At 39.4% G+C, this 26874-nt stretch overlaps 1 protein-coding gene across 1 annotated transcript in view; it reads right to left on the bottom strand.

Moving 5' to 3' along the window:
* Positions 1-1317: 1317 nt before the first annotated feature.
* The window catches only part of HPSE2 (heparanase 2 (inactive)), a 746397-nt gene continuing 720840 nt past the window's right edge, over positions 1318-26874 (bottom strand). The window contains exon 12 of the mRNA XM_036736909.1: positions 1318-1483. Coding sequence (XP_036592804.1) covers positions 1318-1483 — 166 coding nt within the window. The remainder of the gene's footprint in view (positions 1484-26874) is intronic.

Raw genomic sequence — 26874 nt, 5'->3', positions numbered from 1 at the left:
ATAATTTTTGATTTACTCCTTCCATGAAGTTTTCCCTACTTAACCTTACCTTGCTTAGCCCCACTCAGCAACTCTGCTGAGATCCTTCCCACCTTTCAAGACCCAACTCAGATGCCATCTTCTTGACAGTCCACATTCCCCACCAAAACTTGGAGAATCTCTCCCTCTTCAGTGTGTCAGGATTGTAACTTTTTAATGGACTTAGAATATTCTAAGTATCTGTGCCTCTCTGTCATTTGCCCTACTATAAACTCCTGGAGGGTTGGGACCATTTCTTATACATATATCGTAGTGTCTCTTGGACAGTACCATACACTTAGAACTGTTTAAACGTTGGTGAAATGGACTGAACCCTCCTCAGGGCTCATCTCTTTCTGATGAGTTAATACTAGTACTGTATGTTTTGTTTTTGTTATTTGTGTTCTTGCCTATTTGAAGTTAATATTAGTCATGTTTCCCCACTGGCTTAAGAGCTACTTGCAGGAAGGAATGGTGACAGGATATTGTTTCTTTTCTTGATAATTCTCCATAGTACCTGATTCATCGCCCTCTGCTTGATATACGTTGTCCAAATAATATTCAGCTTGGGGAGGAACTGGATTTGGGGTCAATATTTCAAAACTTGGGCTTAGCTACAGTTCTACATTTTAAGAGTAAGGACCCCAGAAGTTGAGCAAATAAGTAATGTCAGTGTCACCGATGCATATACATATACATAGATATCAGTCGGAAAAAAGCTTATCCGCCGGACCCTGAACTGACTCCCTCACCCTATCACCTAAAGAAGGGTAACAGTACATAGAAACCCAGAGCAGCAGCAGACAACAACAAAAGGTGAGGTGCTTAGAATTAGCTTTGGGCTCCAGCAAGTCCTCTTTTCCTGTTTTTTCTCTCCTCCTGATGGGCAGCAACAGAAGTGTGAGGTTTTGTTGTCAGGTAGCTGGGTAGCCAGAACCGCAGGAAGGCATTTGGTGGCATTTCCCCTGGGACGGTGAGTGCCTGCTTATTTTTAGGGTGCAGATCCATCCATTCATCCATCCATCCATCCACCTATACATACATATATATATATATATTTATGAATTTGTCTTTTGCAAGTATTTTATATGTATGTATGTATGCATATGTTTTCACTCCACGGAACTTAGGATCTTCTTGGAAGGAAGGCCTATGGCTATGTCCAGCAGGACTTGGAAGCAGGGTCTGTTTTAGTCTGCTTTAAGAAGATATTTGTCAATGAAGAAAGGATACTGTTAGGTCTGAAGAATTAAAACAGGTCCAGCAGGCCCATCGGCGGCGCATGAACGTGAAGAAGGCCTATCGATACCGGCAGGCCAGAGCATTGACGTTCTTGACAACATAAAAACCCATGGTCACTGGCGGGATAACCAATGTCCGGCCAGCCCGAAGGGGCCGTGGCTTCAAGTCCGGCAGAGTTCCATCATCCACCATCATCAAAGGCTGGCCGTTTAGCTGCACTGACCTATAATGAGGAAGAACAATAGACGGTGATTATTTCATTGTAGTCCAGTGAAACTGTTGAGCCGATTTGTTCCCAGACAGCTTGATTTATTGTACTTCACATAGTATACAATGGCACTTAATATTTGTTGAATGGATGATTCATTCAGTCAGAGGGGCTCTGTCTGCCAATCTCTTTGGGTAACCTAATATGTTTTATAGATGAGAAAACAAAGTGACATTTTTCATGAGCTTTAATAAGAACATACTTTGTATTAACCTCTGTGGTTAATGTGGGCAATACAAAGGTAAATAATATATCTTTTCTACCATAAAGGAGTTTAGTAAGGGTATGAATAAATACAATACAAAATAGAATGTGATCAGTATAGGGACAGTTGCAAAGTGCTAGGATGGGGAGCACTTCAAGCTACAAGGATCAGGGAAAGCTTAATGGAGGAAAAGGGACTGGAAGTAGGCCTTGAAGGAATTCAGCAGGCAGAGATAGTGTGGAATAAGTGGGCTCAGTGCATATGAGTAGGGGTGTAACTAAGAATTCTTTTCTGTGGGGCAAAAATAGTGAGGTTGGACAGTGGTAGTGGTGCAAAGGACAGTCTATTTCTAGATCTATAGATACAGTAATATCAGGAGAGGTAGCGTCCTGTTCCTCACATAGTTTGACCACACCCCAAGGGAGATTTGTGGGAAGATGAACCCTGGAGGCATTTTAGTGACAAGACCCTGGGGACGGTGGCAAAGGAGTGGAACTCTGTTTCATAGTGTAGCCCCTACAGAGGACTTCAAAATACAAGGATGCTGGTTTGTTGACCACCAAAAGGAGGAATTATACTCCCTCCAATGTCGACACTCTGAGGCAAATTTCTGATTGCCTCACCCTAGTTATAGCTCTGTATTTTGGGCATAGGTAAAAACATAAGGAAGTGCACAGAAACGGAACATGATAGGATCAATTCCAGGGATGGCAAGTAGTCTAGTTTGACAATACCAGACTATACCGGTAAAGGATTACTATGAGATAAGGCTGGGAATATAGGTTAGCGTTAGGGCTTTATCTGGCATATCATGGGGAACACTAAAGGCTTTTTGAGTAGAAGAACAGCATAATCAAATCTCTCCATTAAGAAGATTACTCTGGCATAGTGTTTTAGGAATCCAGTAAACAGACAGACTAGCTTTGGAAACAGTCATAACACTTCTTTAGAATTGTTTCAACTAAATGTAATAGTCGATAAAGGTTTTTATTGCTTCATCTAATGCGGGGCCAGTTTTACTATGTGTTCTGGTCAGTTTTTTCTCCAGTAACAAGGTAGTTGGTGATAATGTAGGCCATGGAGAGTGAAGTTTGTGAGATTGTTTGTATGAATGAACTGGTTTAAGGGGCAAAAGGTTTGATAATTACTGGTAGAGTACAAACCTGAACTATGTTGGGTCTCTGGTAAATCACCATTTCTCTCTCTCTGTCTCTCTCGCTGATAGATACCTCTGATAGCTCTACCTCCCAGAAGTTTTGAGCAAAAGTAAATAGAGGGGAGAGACAAGTGGAGTCACACACTTGTTCCTACGGTGACTACAGAGAACAGCTCTTGTTTTCAAGCCGCCACTTTTGGTGTGGCCACTATTACTCCACTTGCCAGAGCCTATGCCTGCACTGACTAGGGCAGGGGTATGAGAGCTGAGACCTATGCCTAGGGCAGAGATACAAGGTATCTACAAGCCCCTAAACTAATATCTTTTGAAAGCTGTATCAGCTGGATACAGAAGAGGACACACTCCTCACCTATGTTTCCTTGTTCCCAGTTGCTTTAGGTCCTTGACCTCTTAAAAGAGGTCCTAGCCGTATAACTCTTTCCCTCACCTTTCATCAAAGGGTAAATTGGGAAGGGCAGAGGGAAGAGGTTTCCTTTTTGGGAAACGTCCAAGTTTTCCTGTCCTGTTTGATTGAAGACAATAAAATGTGCATAGCCATAGGGTGGATTGACTGTATATAAATATAGAGGGCTGTAAATGAGAAGGGGAGAACCTAAAAGTGGGAGTGGGGACTTCTGAAGCAGAAATGATTTCCTATTTTAGTAATTTTGGAGCACACCCAAGAACTCAGAACTAGGCCAGTGAGGGCTTCCCTTCTTGCCTGGCCCTCTCAAATCCAAGGTTTGATGGGTTTGGGCTTCTTGATACAGATGGAGAAAACATCTCCCTCATTAGCAAACTAATTAATTAAATTGAAACTCTCCATCTTGTAGGTTTGAATCTGGTGAAGGCCTTTGAAACATGTCAAGTGACACCTGGGAAAAAACCAAGCCTCCAACAACACTTTAGAATACTATACTAGTTAGAATATTATAATTTCTAATTAGTTTAACCAGAAAAATAGTGTTAATTTGTCTTTTGCAAGTAGTAACATGGTCATGGAAGACACCAGACTAGGAATTCTGTGCCAAGTTGGGCCATTAACTTCTTGTGTGAACTTGGGCAAGTTATTAACCCAATTGAGTCTTAGGTTCCTTGTCTATTAAATGGGAGATGAATGTTTGCTGTACTATCTTACCAGTTGTCAAGCAAATGAAAAAAATAATTCAACATGTTTATTTAGTGCTTACTATATTGGAAGGCAAGGAGCTTACAATCTAATAATAGATGTGGAAATACTTTGAAAAATAGAAAAAGTGTAATACAATATAAGGTGGTAGTTTCATTGCTGATTATCATTACAAACATAATTGCATTCTCTCTACTGGATGAACTGGTTTTTGGTTGTTTTGCTTTATCATTGGGTCCTCGTCCTTAGATTTTTCCACTTCTCAGCTTTTATTTTTCTGTTGCTTGGTCTCTAGCATATCATTTATGGCTTTATTTAACATACTAATTACTGTTGTTTTCAAAGGCTCATGAAGATGCTTGATAAAACCTAAATTATCTCTATTATTTCAGTTTCTCACAAGATACTTTTTCTCAATGACACAAGGCTATCTATCATCACCAGTAGTTGTCATCTTTAAAATGACCTATGTGACCATCTTTCAGTCAATAAGTTAATTTTGCATGTTAAGGTTTTGTGAAATGCTGTAAAGACATGTCCACTAACACACATATAAAGACACATATCCACTAATTGATTTATTAGAGAAAAGACACAATTCTGTTTATTAAATACATTTTGTTTTCCTGATTACAGTATTTTTCTTTAAATATTTGTTGTAATACTCATCTAAGAATTTGGATTATACTTCCCAGATGGTGTTTTCCAGGATCATATTTCTTACTTTTCAAAGGTTTGGTATCATATTTTCTCAATAGTCTGGTACCTCTCAGTTGTCCATGGCTTTTCAAACGAAATTCTATATGATCCAGTCTGTGTTGAAGTATTTACCTTAACACCCTGGCATGCCTGACCTGCTGAGGGATATATACTTAAATTGTCCAAATATTAGGACAACTGCATTTTATCATTCTTTGTTTTTGCAAAGTCTTAACTACTTTCCAATTTCTTAAACTTGTTTACTTAATTTTTTTCATGTTATCATATTAGAGTCAGTGTCACCACTAATTTAGAGTAAAGATCTCCATGCCTCAGCCTCTATTGCACTGCTCCCCCCCCTCCCCTTCCCCCTCACACACACAGGCAGCTTTTCATCTGCTTCTTTAGCTCTATAGGCTTTTCAGCCAGCTGCCCTTAATCTCATTTTCTAGGTCCCAGACTGGTCCTGGATACTTTAATATCTAAGACTTGGATATACGAACAAGGTTTTGGTTGCACAAAGTCCCAGGAAAAACAATTCAAGATGAATGATATTCTCATCCCAACTCAAAGACAACTCTGGGGGTTCAATTTTAAACAATGGTAGCCTTGAGTGGAAAGTAGGGTTAGCAGCCATTCGGGTGCAGAACAGCTCTGGGAAGTCTAGATTGGTTTTGGATTAGAGTTTATAGGATTATAGAATTTAGAGCTGACAGGGTCCTTAGAGACCATCTATCTAGTCTAACCTTATTTTACAGATGAAGAAACTAAGTCCCAGAGAATTTAAGTGATTTGCTCAAGATTACATAGGTAGCAGAGCTGGGGTTTGAAAACAGATTTGACTTCCAACCCTGTGCTCTTTCCACAGTGCAGAAGAACCCAAGTCATGTTATGGGGGTGTGGAGGGTGGGGAGGGGCGTCCCTGACTGTAACTCATAAGCTCACCCTATATAACAGAAGAGTTGTACATCTTAAGTAGCCCCAGAACTAGACAGCTTTGTTTGAATAGATTTTATTGAATTCCAAGGGAATCTAGTTAACAGTATAGCTTTGACTTCTTACATTCTGGTACTCCAGTGAATCTGTGATTTTATTGGGGCAGATAAGCCTTCCACCAAATGTATATTATAACCAACACACATCATCTCTTATAAGTTCTTGTCCATATATATTTTCATAGATTCTCTATAGAGGATCCACTCAACATACTGAAAGCCTTCTGTTTCCTTTAACATCTCCAAAAACAAACCTATCATTTTGACAATCTACTTGTTGTCTCTTATTGTTGCTACGTGACTACCCTTTAAGCTTTATCAGTCATACATATCCTTGCTATTACCTTTTGTATCGATTACATGTACATTTCATTGGTAACCTGCTATATAGCCTGATTATAACCACAGTTCATCTTTCTGTCATCTTTTGGGTTTATTTGTACTTTTTATTCTTCTGAGGTTGTGATATTCCATAATTCACAGCCATGTATCATCATTGGGGGAGTGATGTTAAAGAGATGGGCTTTTGTGGCAAAAAGCAATTTCTTATCTTTGAAAGTATAGCTTGGTTTCCCAAATGTGACCCACTCAGATTTGAGCATTTGTTACTGTCAGTATCCTTCATCAACTAACTTCTTTCTTTCCCTTCTTCTCTCCCTCCCTTCTCTCCCTCTGTCCACTTATGGAATCATACCCTTACCTGTGGGTGCTCTGCCCAAAGGAATATAAATTTTGATAGCTGAAACCTCACAAGATACCTTGGGGTTTAACGGTTAGATTTCCTTTTAAGGACCATAACTTAAGCTGAAATCACTCTGGCTTTCATTGACTGGCTAACAACAGGTTAAGCCTAAGCCTCACTTGGTCACTGTTTGGACTCTGATGGCTCAGAGTGAGTGTAAACAGCAATTGTTTCTGTTTTGGCTAGAAACCTTGAGAGTCTTCCCCTCCCAGATTGATTTTTTTTTCCTTTTGTGACTAGGTAAAAGAGACCATTCTTTGCCTCATTTCTTACCCAGCCTTAATTACTGAATGGGTGTTGCCTCAGACAAACTGAGACCTGGGAAAGACCTTACCTTAAAAATGCCAAGGTCTCCCACTATAACTGGGGCTTGTTCTGATCTACATCTTGCCACTGGACCCAGATGGCTCTGGAGGAGAATATAAGGCTGCTGACTTTGTACAGCCCTACCTCTCTTTAATCTAATTCACTTGAAAGTCATGATATCACCTTCCTGAGGCCATGTCCTCTTTGAGAATGAAGGACAAAGAACAACAACATCTTCTGTTCCTATATTCATGATCTGTATATTTCCTTTTGAGGGTCTTGGTGGATCTTTGGGCCATATCTGGTTGTTTTTTGTTACTGTGTCACATATTCCTTCTCCCAGAACGCAAGGAGAATAGCTAGTGTGTGCATATGCCGTAGTTAGGGGTTAGTGGGGAAATAGCATCGGCTGAATTGGAGGTCCATTTACCATGATTATTAACGCTCCTACTCTCCAACTTGCTGGTCAAACATTCACAGAAGGAAGTGAGACAACAAAGAATGTTGGGAATCATTAAAGAATTTAGAAACTCAGGATGCATCTAAAAGAATCGTGTTATATCTGATTGGAAGAAGTGATTTAATTAAAATTACTTATATTTCCAAACTACCCATACACTAAAACATCACTCCCCTATTTGCTAATTATCATCTTCAGTTCCTGAATGGACATGTGATACCTAGTAATTTATTTATTCTAAAAACATGCCATGATAACAAGTCATTTTGGGAGCCCCATGAAGTTTGTTTTATTCCTTGTACAGAGATAATGTAGCATAATGAAAATATCAGTGCATCTGGATTAAGAAGATGTGGGTTTGAATCTTAACTCTGCCCCATAATAGCTGTGGGGCCTTAGACAAGGAACTTTACCTCTGTGTACCTCAATTTCCTCTTAAGTAAAATAGGAATAAGAATACCTAGCTCATAGAGTGGCTGCAAAGATCAAATGAGATAATGCATGAAAATGTCTTTGCGAAATATAATACAATTATATAATCTATTATCATAATTATTACTGTAGGTGTCATGCTAAACAAGGGACACAGACTCACAGAATATTAGAGTTATAGTGAACATAAAAGATCCTTTAGCCCAACCCCCTCGTATTGCAGATGAAGAAACAGGTCGAGAGAACTGAAATCACTTTTTTGAGGTCACAAAGTTAGCACTGAACTGAATAAGTTCAAGAGACACATTGCTTGTGTCCCAGAAGTACTCTTTCAATGTGATGTTGAAGACTTTTGAAATGGTATTCCTTTACTCTCTCTGCTCTTCTCTGGGCATGGTAATCTTCTTCTCACTTAATAAGAAAACAGCTTGAATAGTAGAAACAATTCTGGAACAAGAATCAGAAGATCTTAATTCTAGTCCTGGTTCTGCCACTGACCTGCTGTGTGACCACGGGCAAGTAATTATCCCTCTCAAGGCCTTAGTTACCTCATCTGTAAAATTAGGTTGGATTGGACGGTCTCCAAAATCTCTTTTTGCACTAGATCCTATAAGTCTATGTTTTTTCTTCCTATTTTGAGTGATACAGACTTCTCCTTCTTGCTATGACACTAGATGGCACTCTTGTCCTAGACAAAAAGATTTGAAGACCCAGTGCTATCACATTGAAGTTAGAATATGGTTTAAACACCACAGAGGCTCTAAGATGTGGACTGTACTTGGCCTTTCCTATAAATGAGCCACAATATCAATCAAAACTCTGAGACATTCTTCCATGTTGTTGACTTGGCAAAGAACAGATCTGGAATTCTGCCTAATATTAAGAAAATGTGTGAATATGCTGTGAAAAATCCTGATGGAGGGATGTGGGTTTCCCATTCCTTGTTTGCACAGTTAGGAATGGGGAGCAGTGGCCCTGATGCAGGTGTGGGGTGTTGGCTGGACTCCCTAGTGCCTTAGCCAGCTCCAATTCTCCCAAGCACCAAAAGGAGCCTGGGTGTGCACCTGTTTGCACTTTACTGGCCTCTTGAAGCCAGAGCTGCCCCCGTGAGTCCCCCATCATTGAGCTAGTAAGTTGGTATGTGCAGCTGCCCAGAGTTCCTTCAGGTCACTGGCAGGTTAAAGCAGGGGGTGGGAAACAGAGTAGGGTTTGTGGACAGAAGGGGCTTCATTCTCCTTTCCTTAGGGATGGTCTGTGCATCTGGTGTAGGTTAAGTAGAGGAAGTTATTTTTAGAATTTGGGTGAGTGAGAGCTACCATAATAGGGAGACCATGACAGACGCTATTGATTCTGGGATGGCCTCCATGTTATAATTCTCCCACACTGGACTGGATAGTCTATAAGTAACCTTTCCTGGGGGTACATCAACTTGTGTGAGGTCACATTCTAGCTTCACATGAAGCTTAACAGAGGTCCTGGATATTGCAAGTCTTTCCTACACTGTGAAATTTATGGAAACAGAGAGATAAGACAAGAGAAGCTGGAGGAGGTAGAAATGAAGGATAGAAAGATTTATCCCTTTACCCCCAACACAAACACACACACACACACACACTCTCTCTCTCTCTCTCTCTCTCTCTTTCACTCTCTCAACTTTTCTGAAACTTCTGACGATTGGGAGTCTTTGAAGAAACTAAGCCCACCCACTATCTTCCTTATCTTAGTTTTTCCTATCCCATTCTATCCTCAGAGGCTACCAAGGTGATGATATTTTAGATTTAGCTTTTGTAGCACCATCCAGAAAAATAAGGCAACCTCCTTTATAAAACTGGTGGTAGGGTCATGATTAAAGTTCATATTACAGGCATAACTCATCAGATCAGGCTTGTGTTATATAACAATAGAATGTTAAGAGGTCTTGGAAAGAATCTTGCAGATCTAGCACAATCTCATTTTCCAGATAAGGAAACTGAATTTGAAGACCAAGGTCATGGAGCTAGTAAGTGGTACAACTGGGATTCCAATGGAGGCTTTGCTCCTTCAATCCAGTACTCTCTTTACTACATCCCAGTTCCCTCTTTTAGTTGCACTTAGACTCAATTTCCTCATCTATAAAATGGAGTATTCCCATGTTTGGGAAAGATGTCCTACACACTTCATGGGTTTATGAGGAAAGTTCTTTGTAAACCTCAAAATGCTGGGATCTCATTCCAGTATTTTGTGGCAAGGACTAAAGAATCTTGGAAAGAGGTTCACAGAACATTCACTTAGAGCTGGAAGGTATTATAGAGGTCAATCATCTAGTCTAGGGGTGGGGAACCTGCGGCCTTGAGGCCATAAGTGGCCCTCTAGTTTCTCAAGTGTGGCCCTTTGACTGAATCTCCAAACTTCACAGATGGGTAAAGTGATTTGCCCAAAGTCATAAGGGCAATGACAAACAGAGGTGCCTCCCTGTAACCAGAATGGTCTTTGTTTTCTTTGAGTGACTCAATTTATCTCAGTGAGCTTTACTAGGTGCTAAGCCTCAGGCCCAAACCCCTTTAGGTGTTAACCTAATCCATGTGGATGTGAACCTCCCAGGGTCTTAAGGGGAGGGGCCAACTCAAGAACCAATCGCCAGAGCCTGAGCTCTGGTGATTCAGATGATGTTTGATGATGTCTGAAGCCCTATAAGAAGGGAGGACAGAGCCATTTGTGCAGGGCTCTGGAGATGGTGTTGATGAGGAGACTCTGGGCAGCTGTAGCTAAGGAGCCCTCCAGCTTGTAAACCCGGATGCTGAAACTTTGTTGAACTCTGGTAACTATGTGTTGGGATTTGAATTAGACAAAGTCTGTTGATGTTTGTAATTTGTTTGCATTTTGTTTTGAAGTTCAGGGTGCTGGCTTTTTCCCCTGAACTAACTGAATGATATTTGAATGCTGAATTAAAAGTAAGCTTGTCAACCCCTTCACCTTGCTTTCCTTAATTAAGCAGATCAGAAGAACCTGTGCTGTTGGCAGCTTTCAGGGTGCTGGCTGTGGGTGAATCTTATACCCCCACAGAAGCTGCTAGCTGGATTATTAAAACATTTCCCCCTCCAAGGGGATGCCATGATCGATCTGTATGTCTTGTGTCTTGCATATACCCCACCATGAGCATGTTGTCCCCTCCATCAATCTCCTTCAAAGGAGAGACTGTTCTACTTCTGTCTTTGTGTCCTTGGTACTTAGCATAGTTCTTGGCAGACAGTAGGTGCTTAATAAATATTTGTTGATTAATTTCAATGGAAAATATGTGCAATGATTGACTTACAAATAAACTTGTAGAAAACAATCTTTGAAACCAAGGCCTATGCAAGTATCTTGCCATTTCCATGCAGCAACTGCTTTCTCATCTGGAACAAGAGTCTCTAGGCTAGACTTCCAGAAGCTATGCTCCTCTCTCCTGGAGGAGCTGAACTACTAGACTTTTGGAAATCTCCCCTGGGGGTGAGCTCTCCATACTAGTGAATGAGTGAGTATAAACTCTCCTAGCCCTCTATGGGCAGCTGGTCCCAGACTGGGTATCCCCTTCTCATCACTCATTCCCCAGGAATGCCAGTCAAGTATACTCCCCACCCTCTTTCCAATTCTTGCTCTGAGAACTACAGTCAGATGAATACTACCATCTACCATTGCTTCTGAAAAGGATGTGATAACTAACTGTCCTCTGGCTACTTTCATGGTCCCCTGGACTCCTTAGATCAAAACTTGTTTCCCTGGCAACCACTCTTTTATATGTGTTGACTTCCTCTATTAGAATTTAAACTCCTCTGTCTTGTTTCTGCATTTATATTCCTGGGGCCTAGCACAGTGCTTAGCCTTTAGTAGATACTTAATGCTTATTAGTTCATTCAAAGCAAGTAGGTTATTAAGACTATGAAACCTACCCTATTATTAGTTTTTTTTTCTGAGGAATGATTAAAAGTCAATATTGCCTATCATTTCTTTCATTCAAGTATGAAGAAAAAGAATGATTCTTTATGAAGAACAAAGAGTTATATGGAAAGTCATGGGTACTGGGTGTGGACAGAGCTGGGCTTAGAGTAAGAAGACTTGGCAGGTGGCCAGGCTTCCCTGCTAACTGGATGAACCTGTCCAAGTCACAGAACCTCTCTAAAAACATCAGTTCTTTAGCTGTAAAATTGGGACAATAATACCTGTACCACTCACTGCATACAAAGCAATGTATTGATCCAAACTTTAATTATTTTTATAAGTGAGGTCTACATGATTTCTAAACTTAAATGTGACAAAGGGTGAGGGTCAGAGGCAGAGCATAGGCAAAGAAAGTGAGGCACAGAAAGTAGAAAAAATTGAATCTCTCCTTCTTAGTTCTTTTCTCCTATTTGCCATGGTAGTGAAGTCAATCTCCTAGGCTAGGGGAACAGCTCATGTTCAAACAATGGATAGAGAAAATCATAGAAGATAAAATGGATAATTTTGATTGCATAAAATTAAAAAGTTTTTACATAAAATCAGTGCAGCTAAAATTAGAAGGAAAGCAAATTTCTCTGACAAAGGTCTCAACTCCAAGATATATAAGGAACTGATTCAGTTTTGTAAGAATAAAAGCCATTCTCCAATTGAGAAAGGATCAAACATATAATAATAATAGGAAGAAGAATAGCCAGCAACCTTAAGGTTTACAAAGTGCTTTACAGATATTATCTCATTTGATCTTCACAAAAAGTCTGGGAGGTAGGTGCCATCATTTTACAGATGAGAAAACTGAGACAGCGTAAGTGACTTACCCAGGGTCACTGTGCTTGTAATTACGATACAAACAGAAAGTTTACCAGGAATAAATCCAACCTATCAATAGGTGTATGAAAAAATGCTCCAAATAAATAAAAACTGGAGAAATGCAAATGAAAACAACTCTGAAGTTCTACATCATTCCCATTAGATTAAGTTGACAAAAAAGAAAAATAACAAATATTGAAGGTGCTGCAGGAAAACAGACACATTAATATAAAGCTGGTGAAGCTGTGAATTGGATCAGCTGTTCTTCAGAGCAATTTGGAACTGTGCCCCAAAAGTTACTAAACTGTGCTACCTTTTAACCCAGTGATATCACAACGAGGCTTATATATCTTAATGAGATCAAAGAAAGAGGAAAGGACTCATATGTACAAAAATATTTATGGTAGTTATTTTTGTAGAGGCAAAGAATTCCTAGACACTAGGAAATAAGACATGATGAAGGGGAGGGTTTCAGAGAGACTTGAGAAGACTTGAATGTAATGATGCAGAATGAAATGAGCAGAACCATGAGAATGATTTATATAATAACAACAGCATAAATAAAAACAAACAACTTTGAAAGACTTAAGAATTCTGATCAGTGCAGTGACCAATCATGATGAAGCATGCTACCCACTTCCTGTCAGAGTTGATGTAAATTGATTCAGGATGCCGAATGAGATACACATTTTTTGGAAATGACCAATGTGAGAATTTCTTTTGCTTGACTATGTGTATATATTATAAGGGTTTTGTTTTTCTTTTCAATATACAGGGGAATGTAGGAGGAGGAGAAAATAGGTTTTTATTAATTGGGAGAAAGTAAAAAGGTAATCTGTTCTCTACTTTTACTTGTAATTTCTACCTTCTATAGCTCCAATGGACTAGTGCTATTAGGATTGTTGGAAGAAAAGCTAAACAGAAAATATTTTTTAGGAAGGAAAGAAACAAAACATGAAATGCTTACTATTTGGCAGGCACTGTGTTAAGCATTGGGAATATAAATACACTGTGTTAGGCCCTGGAGGACATTTGCTAACCATGATCCTTGACTTATAAAAATAGAGTACAAATTAGGATATAATAAGTGTGTATAATAAGAGTATTAGGAGATCAAGTAAGAGCTTACTTCCGACTGAGGAATCAAGGAAAGTTCACGGAAAAGGTGGCATTTGCATTGGGCCTCAAGAAAAGTAAGTCAGCATGTGGTTGGGAGAGGCAGGGAGGCATTCTGGGTATAGGGAATGGTATCAGCAAAGGGACTGAGGCTGGAGAGGACATGGGACTTCTTTGATTGCCTTTGGCAGTTAGTTAAATTTGGCTAAAGTACACATTACTATGTGAGAATACTGTGAGATAAGGCATTAGTTGGAGTCAGGTTGTGGAGGGCTCTGAATGACAAATAGTTTGTCTTTATTCAGTTTTGGGACTTTATTCAGTTGGCAACTGGGAAGCTTCAAAGATTGTTGAGCAGGAGACTGATGTGATTCAAGCCACATGTCAGGGTGCTTAACTTTGTAACGGTGCAAGGGACTCAGAGAGAAGGCTTCTGTGGACTGTTCTGTGGATCAGTACAGGCAGGAGAAGTTGGCAAAATGGTCATTAACAAAGTGGATATGGTTCCTAACAGTGGGTGATCGATGCAGTCTTGAGAGTTCAAGCTCTCTCCCTCTTTCTCTCCCTCCAACACTACCCAGGAGAAGGGAAGTAACTGACCATAGGCTTTAAGTTACTTTTGTAGCCAAGGGAATTTGACTCAATTTGAATCAATTTAACAAATATTCATCAACTGCCTGCTCTATTATAGGCAGAAATGTAAGTTCGGGGAACATGAACATGAAGGACTATGGGAACTCTCTCAATTAAGATTTCCAAGGAGTAGTACTCTCCTTCCATGCCTCCTTAACCACAGCTATGGAGCTCAGCCTGGGGGACTATGGAGCTGGGAAGTGTCATGAAATTACTTATTACAACCTAACTTCTCCTGCTTCTATCATCCTATTCAGAATTGGTTAGTTAGAAGTATAGTCCTGTTACAGTAAGTACACTGAATCACAGACTGTTGGAACTAGAAGGCACCCGAGGGATCTTGTACATTTGCCATTGTCCCCTACAGCTAGGCTCAACTAAGAAAGAATTGAAGCCCAAGCCTGGCTGCTTGCTCTTGGTTTGCAGCCAGGAGGAAAGGCTGGTCTATGGTTCAAGGAAGAAGAAAACTACAGCCAAAATGAACATTCAGTCAGGAAGATAAGTTACTGTGGGTGGGGCACAGGAAAATGTGGTCTGTTGTGGAGAGGTTTCTCAAACATTTTGTTTTAGGATGCCAGTCAATAAGCATTTATTAGGATTAACCGTGTGCAAGTGCCTGCTATAATCCTTTAATCTGTCTGTCAATCTGCACATTAATAATCTGGGAACCTGATGAAGGAGAACCTTTGGGGAGCTAAAGCTCTTTTCCCACCACATACAGTGAGAAACAGCTCCTATTGCTTTTACTTTAATGGACTTACACCCCAGGCAAAATGGCTTCCTGCATGAATCCAGATTGAAATCTGGGAGAAATCAAAGGCTTCAATCATCTGGGATGCTGTTCAAGGATTCTGGGGAGGGGCCTGGAGAATCTATCTGAATTGGGTTTATAGGGAAAGGAAAAAAGCAACATCCCTTTTTCTTTTAAATAGGAAAAATGATGGCTAAATTTCAATGAAAGAGGACTTCATTTGACTCCTTTGGGACACTCTTGATAGGGGCCCAAGTTTGGGATCTAAAAGTGAGACTTAGAGGGTTCAAAAGAAAAGCGATCTACTTGATTGGGCACGAGGCAAATATTCCTGCTCTTTCAAAAGTACTGCATCATTTAGTTCTTTTTCTCCAAATGAAACACTGTTCTAGCCTGTTTTGCAATATAAACCAGGGAGATTTGTCCCTGGGTGTGTGCAGCTTTCTGTAAAACTGATTAAGAAGAACTTCCATAAACTCGTCCCTAGACATTCACTGGAGAAAAGCATCTGTACTGCCAACTATCTGTAATGTTTTTGTCGCTGGAAATAGGTTGAGTTTTCACAGAAAGTCCTATGGAGGTTTTAAAAATCTTTCTTAAGTACTTACTATGTCTGCATCTCAGATAGCTGCTATGATAGTGAACACTGTATCTGATTAAGGCAGCAAGGGCAAAAATTATTAAGCTTACCTCAGGTACGGGTAACTGAGAAAAGTACGTATGGCACTTCATGATATATTCAGCTATGTTTTTAATATAGAAAAATAAGTACATTTATTTAGAAAATAGTACATAATTGGTTACTTCTATTTCTATTTATAAGTAAGAGTTAAAAGAAACACAAATCTCTGAAATTAAATTGGTATTTTCTCATTAACTCAACTGTTAGAAGGGTTGCTTCCCTAAATGTTTACTTGTCTTTTACTTTTTTCCTCCTAAAGTTGCCCTGTGACCCTTTTCATGGATTCTGATAATAGTCTTAGAAGTTCCCCACTGGAACTCAGCTCCTCTTTATAATATAAATGTTAATTATCTCCTTAACACAACATAGCAACTCTCTCTAAGCTCAAAAATACCCCAATTGGTTCTTCATTCCTTTCTTCTCTATGCTGTCTTATCTGCCCTCTGCCAAACCTTTACATTTTCTCTTTGTGCTGAGTGACTAATCTATTTTTAAAAATGATTCAGGTAATTCAATAGTACCTCTCCCTAATGCTGCAACTCACAAAGGACTCTAGCCCTTTGGGAAAGGCTGTGACTTCCTAAAGGTCCAGAACCTTTTCCTTCTGATATTCTGAAATCATTAAATAAAACAAAACAGGTCTCTTCGTATCTCTCAGAAAGAACACCATCGCTACTGGGCTTTTAATCTGTCATATCAACCCAATCTGAAAAAGCCATCAAAGGAAATATTGTAATGTTTCACATTCCCATTCTTTCTTAAACTTCATCAAGGAAGTTGTCCTATAGTTGGGAAAATTAAAGAATAAATCAGGAATGGTTCTGTGAAAGGTGGCTAATGGCTTCTAAGTCAACAATGCTGAGGAAGAATCAAAGAATGGTGCGCTAAAAAGAAAGGGTGAAGGAAATCGAAGGAGGACAATACATAGGGAGTCATGGTAACTGTCTCTAAATATCTGAAAGGTTCTCAAATATTTAAGGGCATCCTATATTGGTTTGCATAGAAAAGGCAGATATTTCAAGGGAAAGGATTTTGGCTCAACATTAGAAGAAATTTTTTAACAATCAGAGTCAACTAAGAGTAGAATGGGCTACTGTTGTTAGGAAGTAAGATTTTTTTTAATTAAAGGGGCCATCCCTTGCCTCAATTCTTAAAGAGGCCTGGTTCACTGAATGGGGGTTACCTCACTCTGGGTGAGAACCTGAAACGGCTTTAGGCTAAAAGGGCCATGGTATCCCACTGCATCCTGAGCTCCAGTCATCCTGATGAATATCTGACCACTGGACCCAGATGGCTCTGGAAGAGAAAGTGAGGCTGGTGACCTTGCACAGCCTCCCCCACTCAAATCCAAGTCAACTGCAAGTCATATTATCATCTCCCTGATGTCATGGTCCTCTTTGAAAACAAAGGACGGACAGAGAAGATTCATGATACTGGAGGCAATTGTCAGGGATGCTATAGAAGGGACTGCTACACTTTGTGAGAGGTCCTATTAAAATCTAATTTTTAAAACATTACTTTGGTATAGGGAACTCCTTTTGATGGAACCCACAATGGTAATGTGGGTTAGCACTGTTTTCTTCAATTTCTAGTTTTAGGGAATTGCCAATGGCACTAAGAGGTTCAATGCCCAAGGCTGGCACAAACAGTATTTATATGTGAGAGGCAGGCTCTGAATTCAGGTCTTCCTGACTCTAAGGCTGGATCTCTGTGAACTAGACCATGTACTTCCATAAATTCAATTTTTGTGATTCTAATAGTCTTTTTTTCTATAAACATATCTTCTAATAACTGCGATCTCTCTCTAGGATGCAGTGGCTGGACAAAAGTTTTTAAGAAAATAACAAAAGAGTGAAAATGATCCCAGAAGACAAAGCTTTAGGTAGCTAGTCTTGTTGATCCATTTTCCATCTTTTCCTTATATTTATGACAAGATTTATTTACTAGTTTTGTTTACAAGATTTAGTACTAGTGCATAGAGAGCCTCGTTTTTCTATATCCAGTCTTGTCAGAGCACCATAAACGTTTACATAGCGAGTGACCTCCCTTTTAGCTTCATGTCATTGTACTTTCCTTTATATTCCTTCAGCATGGGTTCCCAAATTCTACACATTGATATAGGCTGTCCATCATCCCCCACACTTGGACTTCCGGGACCATTTACGTTCCTCCTACAAGAAGCCTTCCCTGGACTTCCCTCCTCCTCCAAGGGGATCTCTCTCTTCTCACACTGTCTAGCACTCCCCTTTGCATGTAGCCCACCTTGTCATCCCCTCTAAAAGACTGTAAGTTCCCTGATGGAAGAGATTCAATCATTTTTTTCATCTTCGTATTTCTAGCTACTGGAAGAAAACACAAGCTAATGTATTAGCTGCAGAGATAGTAGGTGGATAAAGCTGTAAGCAGAGCAGCTACCAGCTAGTTATGATTACTGTGGTCTTTCATTGAATTCAATATTCCATGTTATGCTATGACAGAATCTTAGAGCTAGAAGTAACTCTCAGAACCCTTAGATGTAATCTAGGCCTGAACAAGAATCTTCTATCCACCCTGCCTGTGGAGGGGCTGTCCAGTCTTTGTCTGAAGGGCTCTGGTGAGGGTGAGCCTACTATCTGCAGAGGCAGCCCATTCTATATCCGATTAACTCTGATTGTTAGGATGTTTGTGCTGATATCATTCTAAATTTGCCTTTTTGAAATTTCTACCTATTGTTTCTAGTGTTGCTCTCTGGGACTAAGAATGAGTCCCCTCCTGGTAACATCCCTTCAAATACTCAAAGATGGCTGTTTTAACCCACAAGTCCTCTTTTCTCTCATCTAAACATTTATAATCTCATGTATATGTACTTATACATATGATACAATCACTTCGGTTAAGTATGGGCCTTCCTGAATAGTAGTGTCTAGATCTGAACACAGCATTCCTTGTTATCTGACAAGGCCAGTACAGCAAGACAGCAATGTCCCTAGTCTTGGACTCCACTGTCTCCCTTCATAGACCCTAGGATTGCATTAGGGTCTTTTTTTTGGTTGCCAAATCATTGTTGATTCATGTTGTTTCAATTCCCTAAGATCCTCATATCTTTTTAAGAGGCTTACCTGTCTCGTCATGCCTTCCGCATCTTATATTTGTGAAGGTAACATTTTGAACTCGTGTAAAACTTTACATGAACAATATTATGTAGGGGCGCTGGAGTCAGGAATACCTGGGCTTGAATCTTGCCTTGGACAAAGATTAGGAGAGCACAGGCAAATCACTCTGTGAATCCCAGTTTTCTTGGATATGAAATGGAAATAATATCTGTAGTACATACTTCATAGAGATGTTATCAGGCTCAAGTGAAATAATATATTAAAAGTATTTTATAAACTTTAAAGTGCTACATAAAAGTGATTATTTTTATTAAATTTCACTTTATTAAATCCAGCCTACTCTTCTTTTCTGGTGAGACACTTCCAGATCTTGACTCATTCTCAATTTGTGTAATTTTTCAAATTTTATAAATATGCTATTATTCCTTTAAGTCACTGATTAAAATGTCAAGCAGCATAGGAGCATGCAAAGATCTCAGGACACTTCACTGAAGACTTCTTTCCAAGTTGACATCAAACCAACAACTACTTTTTTGGTTCTAAACATTCAACCAGTTCTGAATCCAAGTCCACCCTATCCTACTCTTTCCATAAGAATGCATGAAATGATGTGTGGTGTGTGAGTGTGTGTGTGTGTGTGTGTGTGTGTGTGTGTGTGTGAGAGAGAGAGAGAGAGAGAGAGAGAGAGAGAGAGAGAGAGGGGCCTTTGCTAAAATCTAGGCAAATAATATCTACCACACTTCCCTGGATTACCTTCAACAACCCTACCAAAAACAGGGTTCTGTTTTTGAAAATGAAATTCATTGGTAAGATCTATTCTTGATAAAACCATGAAGCTGGTTCTTCGTGATCATGCCATCTTTTTCAGAATGTTCACACTCTTTAATGATATGTTCTAGAATTTTTCCAGGAAATGGTGTCAAGCTTACTTCCTTAAAGTTTATATTTACCATTTTCTTCCTTTTATTTATTTTTTTTGGGGGGAGCAGGTTTTGGACAACTGTAACATTGGCTCTTCTCCAATCCTGTGGTACCTATCTCAGACACCTCATTCTTTCAAAGATAAATGACAGTATATAAGTAATCATATATGTCAGTTCTTTCAGAGCCCTGCGCTGTAGGGGAGCTAGGTACTCTCATTACTTTCTTCTTTATCTTTCATATCAAACCTCTATTAGTCGTATCAAAATCAGAATTAAGTAGCTCTCTGTGGCTGCAGCTCCCTGTACCTGTTTTTCTCTGGAAAGATGTCACCATTCTTCTAGAGCAGACATGCTATTAGTCGTATCAAAATCAGAATTAAGTAGCTCTCTGTGGCTGCAGCTCCCTGTATCTGTTTTTCTCTGGAAAGATGTCACCATTCTTCTAGAGCAGACATGCACAACTTGGCAGTAGGTAGAGGCCAAAATTAAAGTAGGCTAAAGTTCTTCAGGCTGCAGATAGATTTTTAGTGGCTCACTTTCCAAGTAAAGGTATATTTAATGATTAAACTATTTTACAAATAAACCATATTTAAGAAAAAGGAAATTTCAATTAATAATCAATTAATTACACTTATTACTTAAGTTTTTATTATCATGAAATCACATTAATGTTAAAAAAAACCTTACTTTGCTAAGTGGTACAAGCGTTAATACATTTTTCAGGCTTTCTTACTATTTGCATTTAGTAACAATTGAGAACAGTGAAAAGATACGACTCTCCCTCCTCTCAGACTAGAGACAGACTGATGATGATTGGTTGCCACAAGTCATGTGACAAACAAGAGAGCGTGCACAGTGGCCACCCACCAGCCAAGTTACATGACAGCACAATAGTGACTAGTAGAGGCGGGTTAAGTGGGGCACAGACAAAGTACTCGTTTTGTTTTTACTTTTTTTTTTTACATCCTCTACATTTTTCACAGGCCTCCCAAAATCCTTTGGTAGGCCGCAAGTGGCTCATGGGCCATATGTTGTGCAGGCCTGTTCCAGAGCCCCAGGTTCATAACCTCAGTCAGTCAATAAACATTTTATTATTGTCTCCAGAAACTCATCATCTTTGTGAAACTTACACTTCCCCATTACCCTGCCCCTCCCTTCTTCCACATCAGAGAGCCCCTCCCAGATCCTCTAAGGTCCTGGGCTCCTCAGGGCCTCCATGGGGCTGGAGGATTGGTCATGGCCCCCACTGGGCAAATCCCTCTTCCTCCCAGCTTTGTAGCTTCTTTCTGTGTGCTTTCTCCATTAGATTGTGAGCTCTTCAAGGGGCAGGGAATATCTTAGAACTTTTCTTTGTATTCCCAGCGCTTAGGGCACATAGTAGGTGCTTAATAAATGTTTACTGATTGGCCGCCCTCAGTGTCATTGTTGATTTCTTACTCTCACTCACTCCGCATAGCTAATCATTTGCCAGATCTAGCTATCTATATGAAATCTCTCACATGTGATCTGTTCCCTCTACTCACACAGAGGCATTAGTTCCAGCTTCATTACCTCTTGCCTGGACTACTGCAGAGGGTTCCTAGCGGTTCTCCTGACCTCAAGTCTCTTCCCCTGCCCCCAAGAAGCTTACATTTTATTCTGTGTGTTAAAAACAAATTAATATATAAGAGAATACAAGATAATATTAGGAGAGACAGAATGCTAACAGCTGGGTGGGGATCAGGGGAGGTTTCCCATAGGAAATGGAACATGAGTGAACTTGAGATTCTAAGAGGCAGACTTTGGGGAACAGAAAAGAGCCCATTTTGGCTAGAACACAGGGTACAGGGAGAAGAGTAACATGAAATAAGTCTGTAAAGCCAGGCTAGAGCCAAACTGTGAAGAGTTTCAAATGCTAAACCAAGGAGTTTGTATTTTATCCTAGAGGCAAGAGACACTGACAGATTTTGAATAGAGGAGTCCTATGGTCAGGCACGTGTCATTTTGACAGCTGTGTGTAGGATGGATTGGAGAACAGAGAGAGACTGAAAGCAGGGCATCTGAGTAGGAGGCTGTCACCTAGGTGAGAGATGATGACTTGAACTAGGGTGATAACTTTGTGAGTGGAGAGAAGGGAAAAGATGCAGGAAATGTGGAGCCAGGATCACCAAGATTTGGCCACTTACTGAGTGGGGCAGGGTGGGGGATAAAGAAGAACTGAGGATAACTGAAAGGTGTCAGACCTGACTGACTGGAAGGTTGGTAGAACTCTTAATAAAAACAGGAATAACTGGTGGAAGGTTGAGTTTAAGGGGGAAAATAATGAGTTCTGTTTTGTACACTTTTAGTCTGAGGTACCTATGGAATATACATTGAGTTGTCTAGCTGGCAGCTGATGAGGTGGCACAGGAACTAAGGAGAAAGATTAGGACTATAAATAATGCTCTGGGAGTCATCTTCAGATGAAAATTATACCTATGAGAAGTATGACATTATTAAGAGAAAATAAAAGAGGGTCTAAGACAGAACTGTGAAGGCCTTACACAGAGTTAGGACGGAGGATAATTCAGGAATGGACTCTGGAAAGACATGGTCATAAAAGTAGGAGAAACACCAGAAAAGTAGTGTCAAGGAGACTGAGGGAGGACAGAGTGTGCAGGAGGAGAGGATGGTTAATAGTGTCAAAAGCTGCTGATGTGTCAGGAGGGATGAGAACTAAAAATATTCCACTGGATTCAATAATTAAGAGAGTACTGGTAACCTTAGAGAGAGTAGTTTCAGTGAAGTGCTGGGGTCATCAATGAGACCATAAGAGGTTAAAGAGGTAAGTAAGAGAAGACAGTGAAGGCAAGGAATGTGTAGATGGCTTTTTCTAGTAGTTTAGTTGAAAAAGGAAAGAGAGAGTGATAGCTTGAGAGATGGCAAGGTCAAGAGAAAGCAAAACTTTTTTAAGGAAAGGTAAGATCTTGACAGGTCCAGGCTACACTTTCAGTTCCTTACACTGTTCTATGTGCTGGTTCCAAAGCCCCTGGATCAACCTGCTGCCTGCTCTTCTCTAGGCATGCTCCCACCAGCTTGTCAGCGCCTCATGGAACTGAGCACAATACTCCCAAATATGATTTGAGCTATACTGGGTACAGTGGGATTATCCTCTTCCTCAGTATTCCATTTACTTTTGTTTATACAGCTTCAGATTATATTGGCTTTTTGTGGGAAGAACATTGCACTCTGTACTCTCACTGAGTTAATAGTTCACATCTTTGTCAAATGAATTGCCATCTATTTCTCTCCTTGTTACTATCCTTGTGCTGTCTGTTTTTTAGTGTGAGTGCAGTGCAAATAGTTAATATTTATTGGACAGAGGAAGTGGACTTTTATGAAGTAAATAGTACCTGTCCTCACAGAGATGGGACAAATACAAACAAACTGAAGCTGAAGACATCAATAAACCAAAGAAAATCTCAACTGGTCTAAAAAATTGTAGATCTATAGACCTCCAAAAAGGGGGGAGAATAACTTTATAACAACTGTAAGTAGAGACTGAAAGGGAAAGTGTATTTTCCATAAAGACCATGTGAATACCTATAAGAAACAAAGAGATTAAAAATAAAATAAAATCTTTGGAGGAAAGAATTAGAGAGAGAATAAACAGCTTAGAAGAGAAAGTGATAAACCATACTCAAGTAACAGATTCATTGAAAACTAGAATAGATCAAAGAGAAATCACTGATTCTAAAGTACAGCAAGAAATTAGAATTAAAAGACTGAAAAAATAGAAGAAAAAATAGGATATCTGATATTAAAAACAACTGACCTGAAAAATGGGTCAAGGAAAGATAATTTAGAATCATTGAACTTCCTGAAAACTAAGACAAAAATCCTGGACACCATATTTCAAGAAGTCATAAAAGAAAAATTCTAAGATCTATTACAAACAAAGGGCAAAGTGAAGTTAGAAAGAATCCATCAGTCACCTCTTAAAGGGAACTCCAAAAGGAAAATTCTCAGAATGTCTTAGCTAAAATCCAGAACTTCCATGTCAAAAAAATACAGTACCCATTAGAAAGAAGCAGTTCAAGTATCAAATAATCATAGAAACCTAGAAGGTTCTACTATACATGAGATGAGATCTTGGAATTTAATATTCCAAAAGCAGAAGAGATGGACTTACAACCAAAAATAATATACCCTACAAAGCTGTATATAATCCTACAGGGGAAAATGGACCTTTAATGGAGCAGAGTACTTTCAAGAATTTCCAATGAAAAGAATAGAATTGAGTAGGAACTTTAAAATGCCAACACAAAAGTAGAAAAATCCTGAAAAGTAAATTTATTTGACCTACTGGAAAGGCCTGTATGATGATGTAGTGTTAATGCTCTAATTGGGGAGAAGAAACAAGTCTTCTTTTAGAATTTTAATGTCTTTAAAGGTTATTTAGGGAGTTAAATACAAGAAACATAAGTCCTGGGAGGTGAATTGGTTTGGTTCTCAGGGATTTAAGGGTGGAAAGAGAAGGAAGGTTAAAGGGATATGCAATTATAAAAGAAAAAAGGGCATAATACTTGCTATTTCTCATAATTATGTGTATGAGAAGAGTATGCAAATGTGAAGAAAGGATTGTGATTGTGATGAACCTCACTTTTATCTTAAATGGGCAAGAAGTACATCAAACTCACCAGTGAGATAAGTGGGAGTGTGGGAAGGGAAGGATAAAAAGGGAGAGTAATATCAGGGAGGGTACAGCTACAAGCAAAACAAAATCCATGATCCTAAAGGTGGGATTAAAGAGGAAAAGAAAAGAATTAGAATCTAAAGGGGTACATCAGATTATTTCTTAGACCACTGGGGAATGGCTGAACAAATTGCATGTGAATATAATATAATATTTTTGTGTCATAAGAAAGGATAAAAGAGATAATTTCAGAGAATCCTGGGTAATATGAATAGATGCAACATGAAATAAGCAGAACCAGGAGAGTAATTTATACAAGGACAGAAACATTGTAAAGAAAAACAACTTTGAAAGACTATAAGAACTATAAGCAATGCAATGATAAACTGTGTCTCCAGAGGACTTAAAGATGATAAATGCATATATACATATGTATATATATGTATATATATATATATATATATAAATACATTTATTATATAGTACAGGAAAGGGGTGATGAGGACCTGAATTAGTGTAGTGGCCATGTGAACAGAGAAGATGGGGATGGATGCGAGAGGTAGAGTTTATAAGACTTGGCAACTGATTCAGTGTTTGGGATGAAGAGAGAAGAGTTGAGAGTTCAAGATTTTAGCCTTAGGTTACTGAAAGGATAGTAGTGGCCTTAAGAGAAATAGAGAAGTTAGGAGGAGAGAAGACTTTTGGTGGAAAGATATGTTTTGGACATCTTGGGTTTGAGATGCTTGTAATACATCCAGGTCAAGAAATCCAAGTGGTAGACAGCAATATGTGACTAAAATTCAGGAGAGAGACTGGGGCTGGATAGATAGATCTAAGAGTAGTCTGCCTGGAGACTATGTCTGAATCCATAACAATTGATAACATCTCTGAAAGTGTAGAGAGAGGGAGAGAGAAGAGACAAAAGAGAGAAGAGTTCCAGGAATAATAAGTGTTTGTTAAATAAAAAATGAAAATAGTATTTTTAAACTTGCAAAGGTCAGCTTGTCAGTCAGCAGTAAACAACATTTATTAAGTGCTTACCATGTGCTAGGTACTATGCTAAGCACTGGGGATACAAAGAAAGGCAAAAACACGGTCTTTCCCCTCAAAGAGTTCATATTCTAATGGGAGAAATAACATGAAAATAACTATGAATATATGAATAATATGAAAATAACATGAATATAACCTATGAACATGCAAGATATATATATATATATACATATATATATATATATGCACACACACACACACACATACACACACACATATGTATATAGTGTAAATGGAAGTTAATCCCTGAGGGAATGGACTGGGGTGGTAGTGGCAAAGAAAGGCTTCCTGCAGCAGATGAGATTTGAGCTGAGTCTAGAAGGAAGGAGGAAGAGGTGAGAAGGGAGAGAGTTCCAAGCACGAGGAGAGCCAATTAAAAGGCATGGAGTAGGGAGATAGAATATTTGTATGAGAACTAGCAAGAAGGTCAGTGTGGCTGGATCGTAGGGTATATGGACAGATGTAAAGGAGACTGGCAAGGTGAGAAGGGACCAGACTGTGAAGGGTTTTACGTGCCAAACAGAGCATTTTATATTTGATCCTACAGGTAATAGGGAGCCTCTGGAGTTGGCTGAGTGCGGGTGGGGGAAGCAGTAACATAGTTAGACCTATACTTCAGAAAAGTCACTCTGGCATGTGAGTGCAGGATGGATTCCAATAAAGAGAGATCAACCCTATAGCTATTGCAGTAGTCCAGTAAGAGATAATGAGAGCCTGAAGGTAGTGGCTTCAGAGTAGAGGCTGTATGAAAAGAGAGAAGGATATATATGTGAGAGATGATGTGAAGGTAGAAACAGTGAGATTTGGTAACAGACTGCATATGTGGGGGCAGTGTGAAGAGTCAAGGATGGCAGTGTCTCTGACAAAAAGAAAAAATGGAAAAGGGCAGGGTTTTGGGGATCATTAATTCTATTTTGGATATATTCAGTTTAAGATGCCTATGGCATATTGAATTTGAGACAGCTAAAAGACAGCTGGAAATACAAGACTGGAATTAGGAGAAAAAGTAGGGCTATTATCTATACATATATACATGTATATACTTGAGAAATATATATATATATATATATACATAAACATATATATATGTGTGTGTGTGTATATATATATATGTACACACACACACACACACATACATATGTGTGGAATCACCTGCATAGAGCTGATAATAAGATCATTGGAATTTAGGAAATCTTGGAATTTAATATTCCCAAAGCAGAAGAGATGGGCTTAGTATAGAGGAAGAACAGAAGAAGGCCAAAGATAGGGCATTGGGGGACACCTATAGTTAGTGGGAATGACTTGGATGAAGGTTCAGCAAAGGAAACTGAGAAAGAGACTTCAGACAAACGCAGGAGAACCAACAGACAGTAATGTCTTGAAAGAGATTGTTTAGGAGAAGTTGATGAACAATGTCAAAGGTTGCAGAGAGGTCGAGAAAGGCAATGATGGAGAAACAGTCTAAGAAACTCGGTGCTATGTCAGTCTGCTCCAAAGGAGGTGACAGAAGCTAGAAGCATGTTGGAAAGCAAAATGGCCTTTGTTTTCTTTGAG

This window comes from Trichosurus vulpecula, chromosome 8 (genome assembly GCF_011100635.1).
Source record: "Trichosurus vulpecula isolate mTriVul1 chromosome 8, mTriVul1.pri, whole genome shotgun sequence".
Taxonomy (NCBI): Eukaryota; Metazoa; Chordata; class Mammalia; order Diprotodontia; family Phalangeridae; genus Trichosurus; species Trichosurus vulpecula.
The sequence above is the reverse complement of the archived record's forward strand: the minus strand, read 5'-3'. Positions and strand labels throughout refer to the sequence as shown.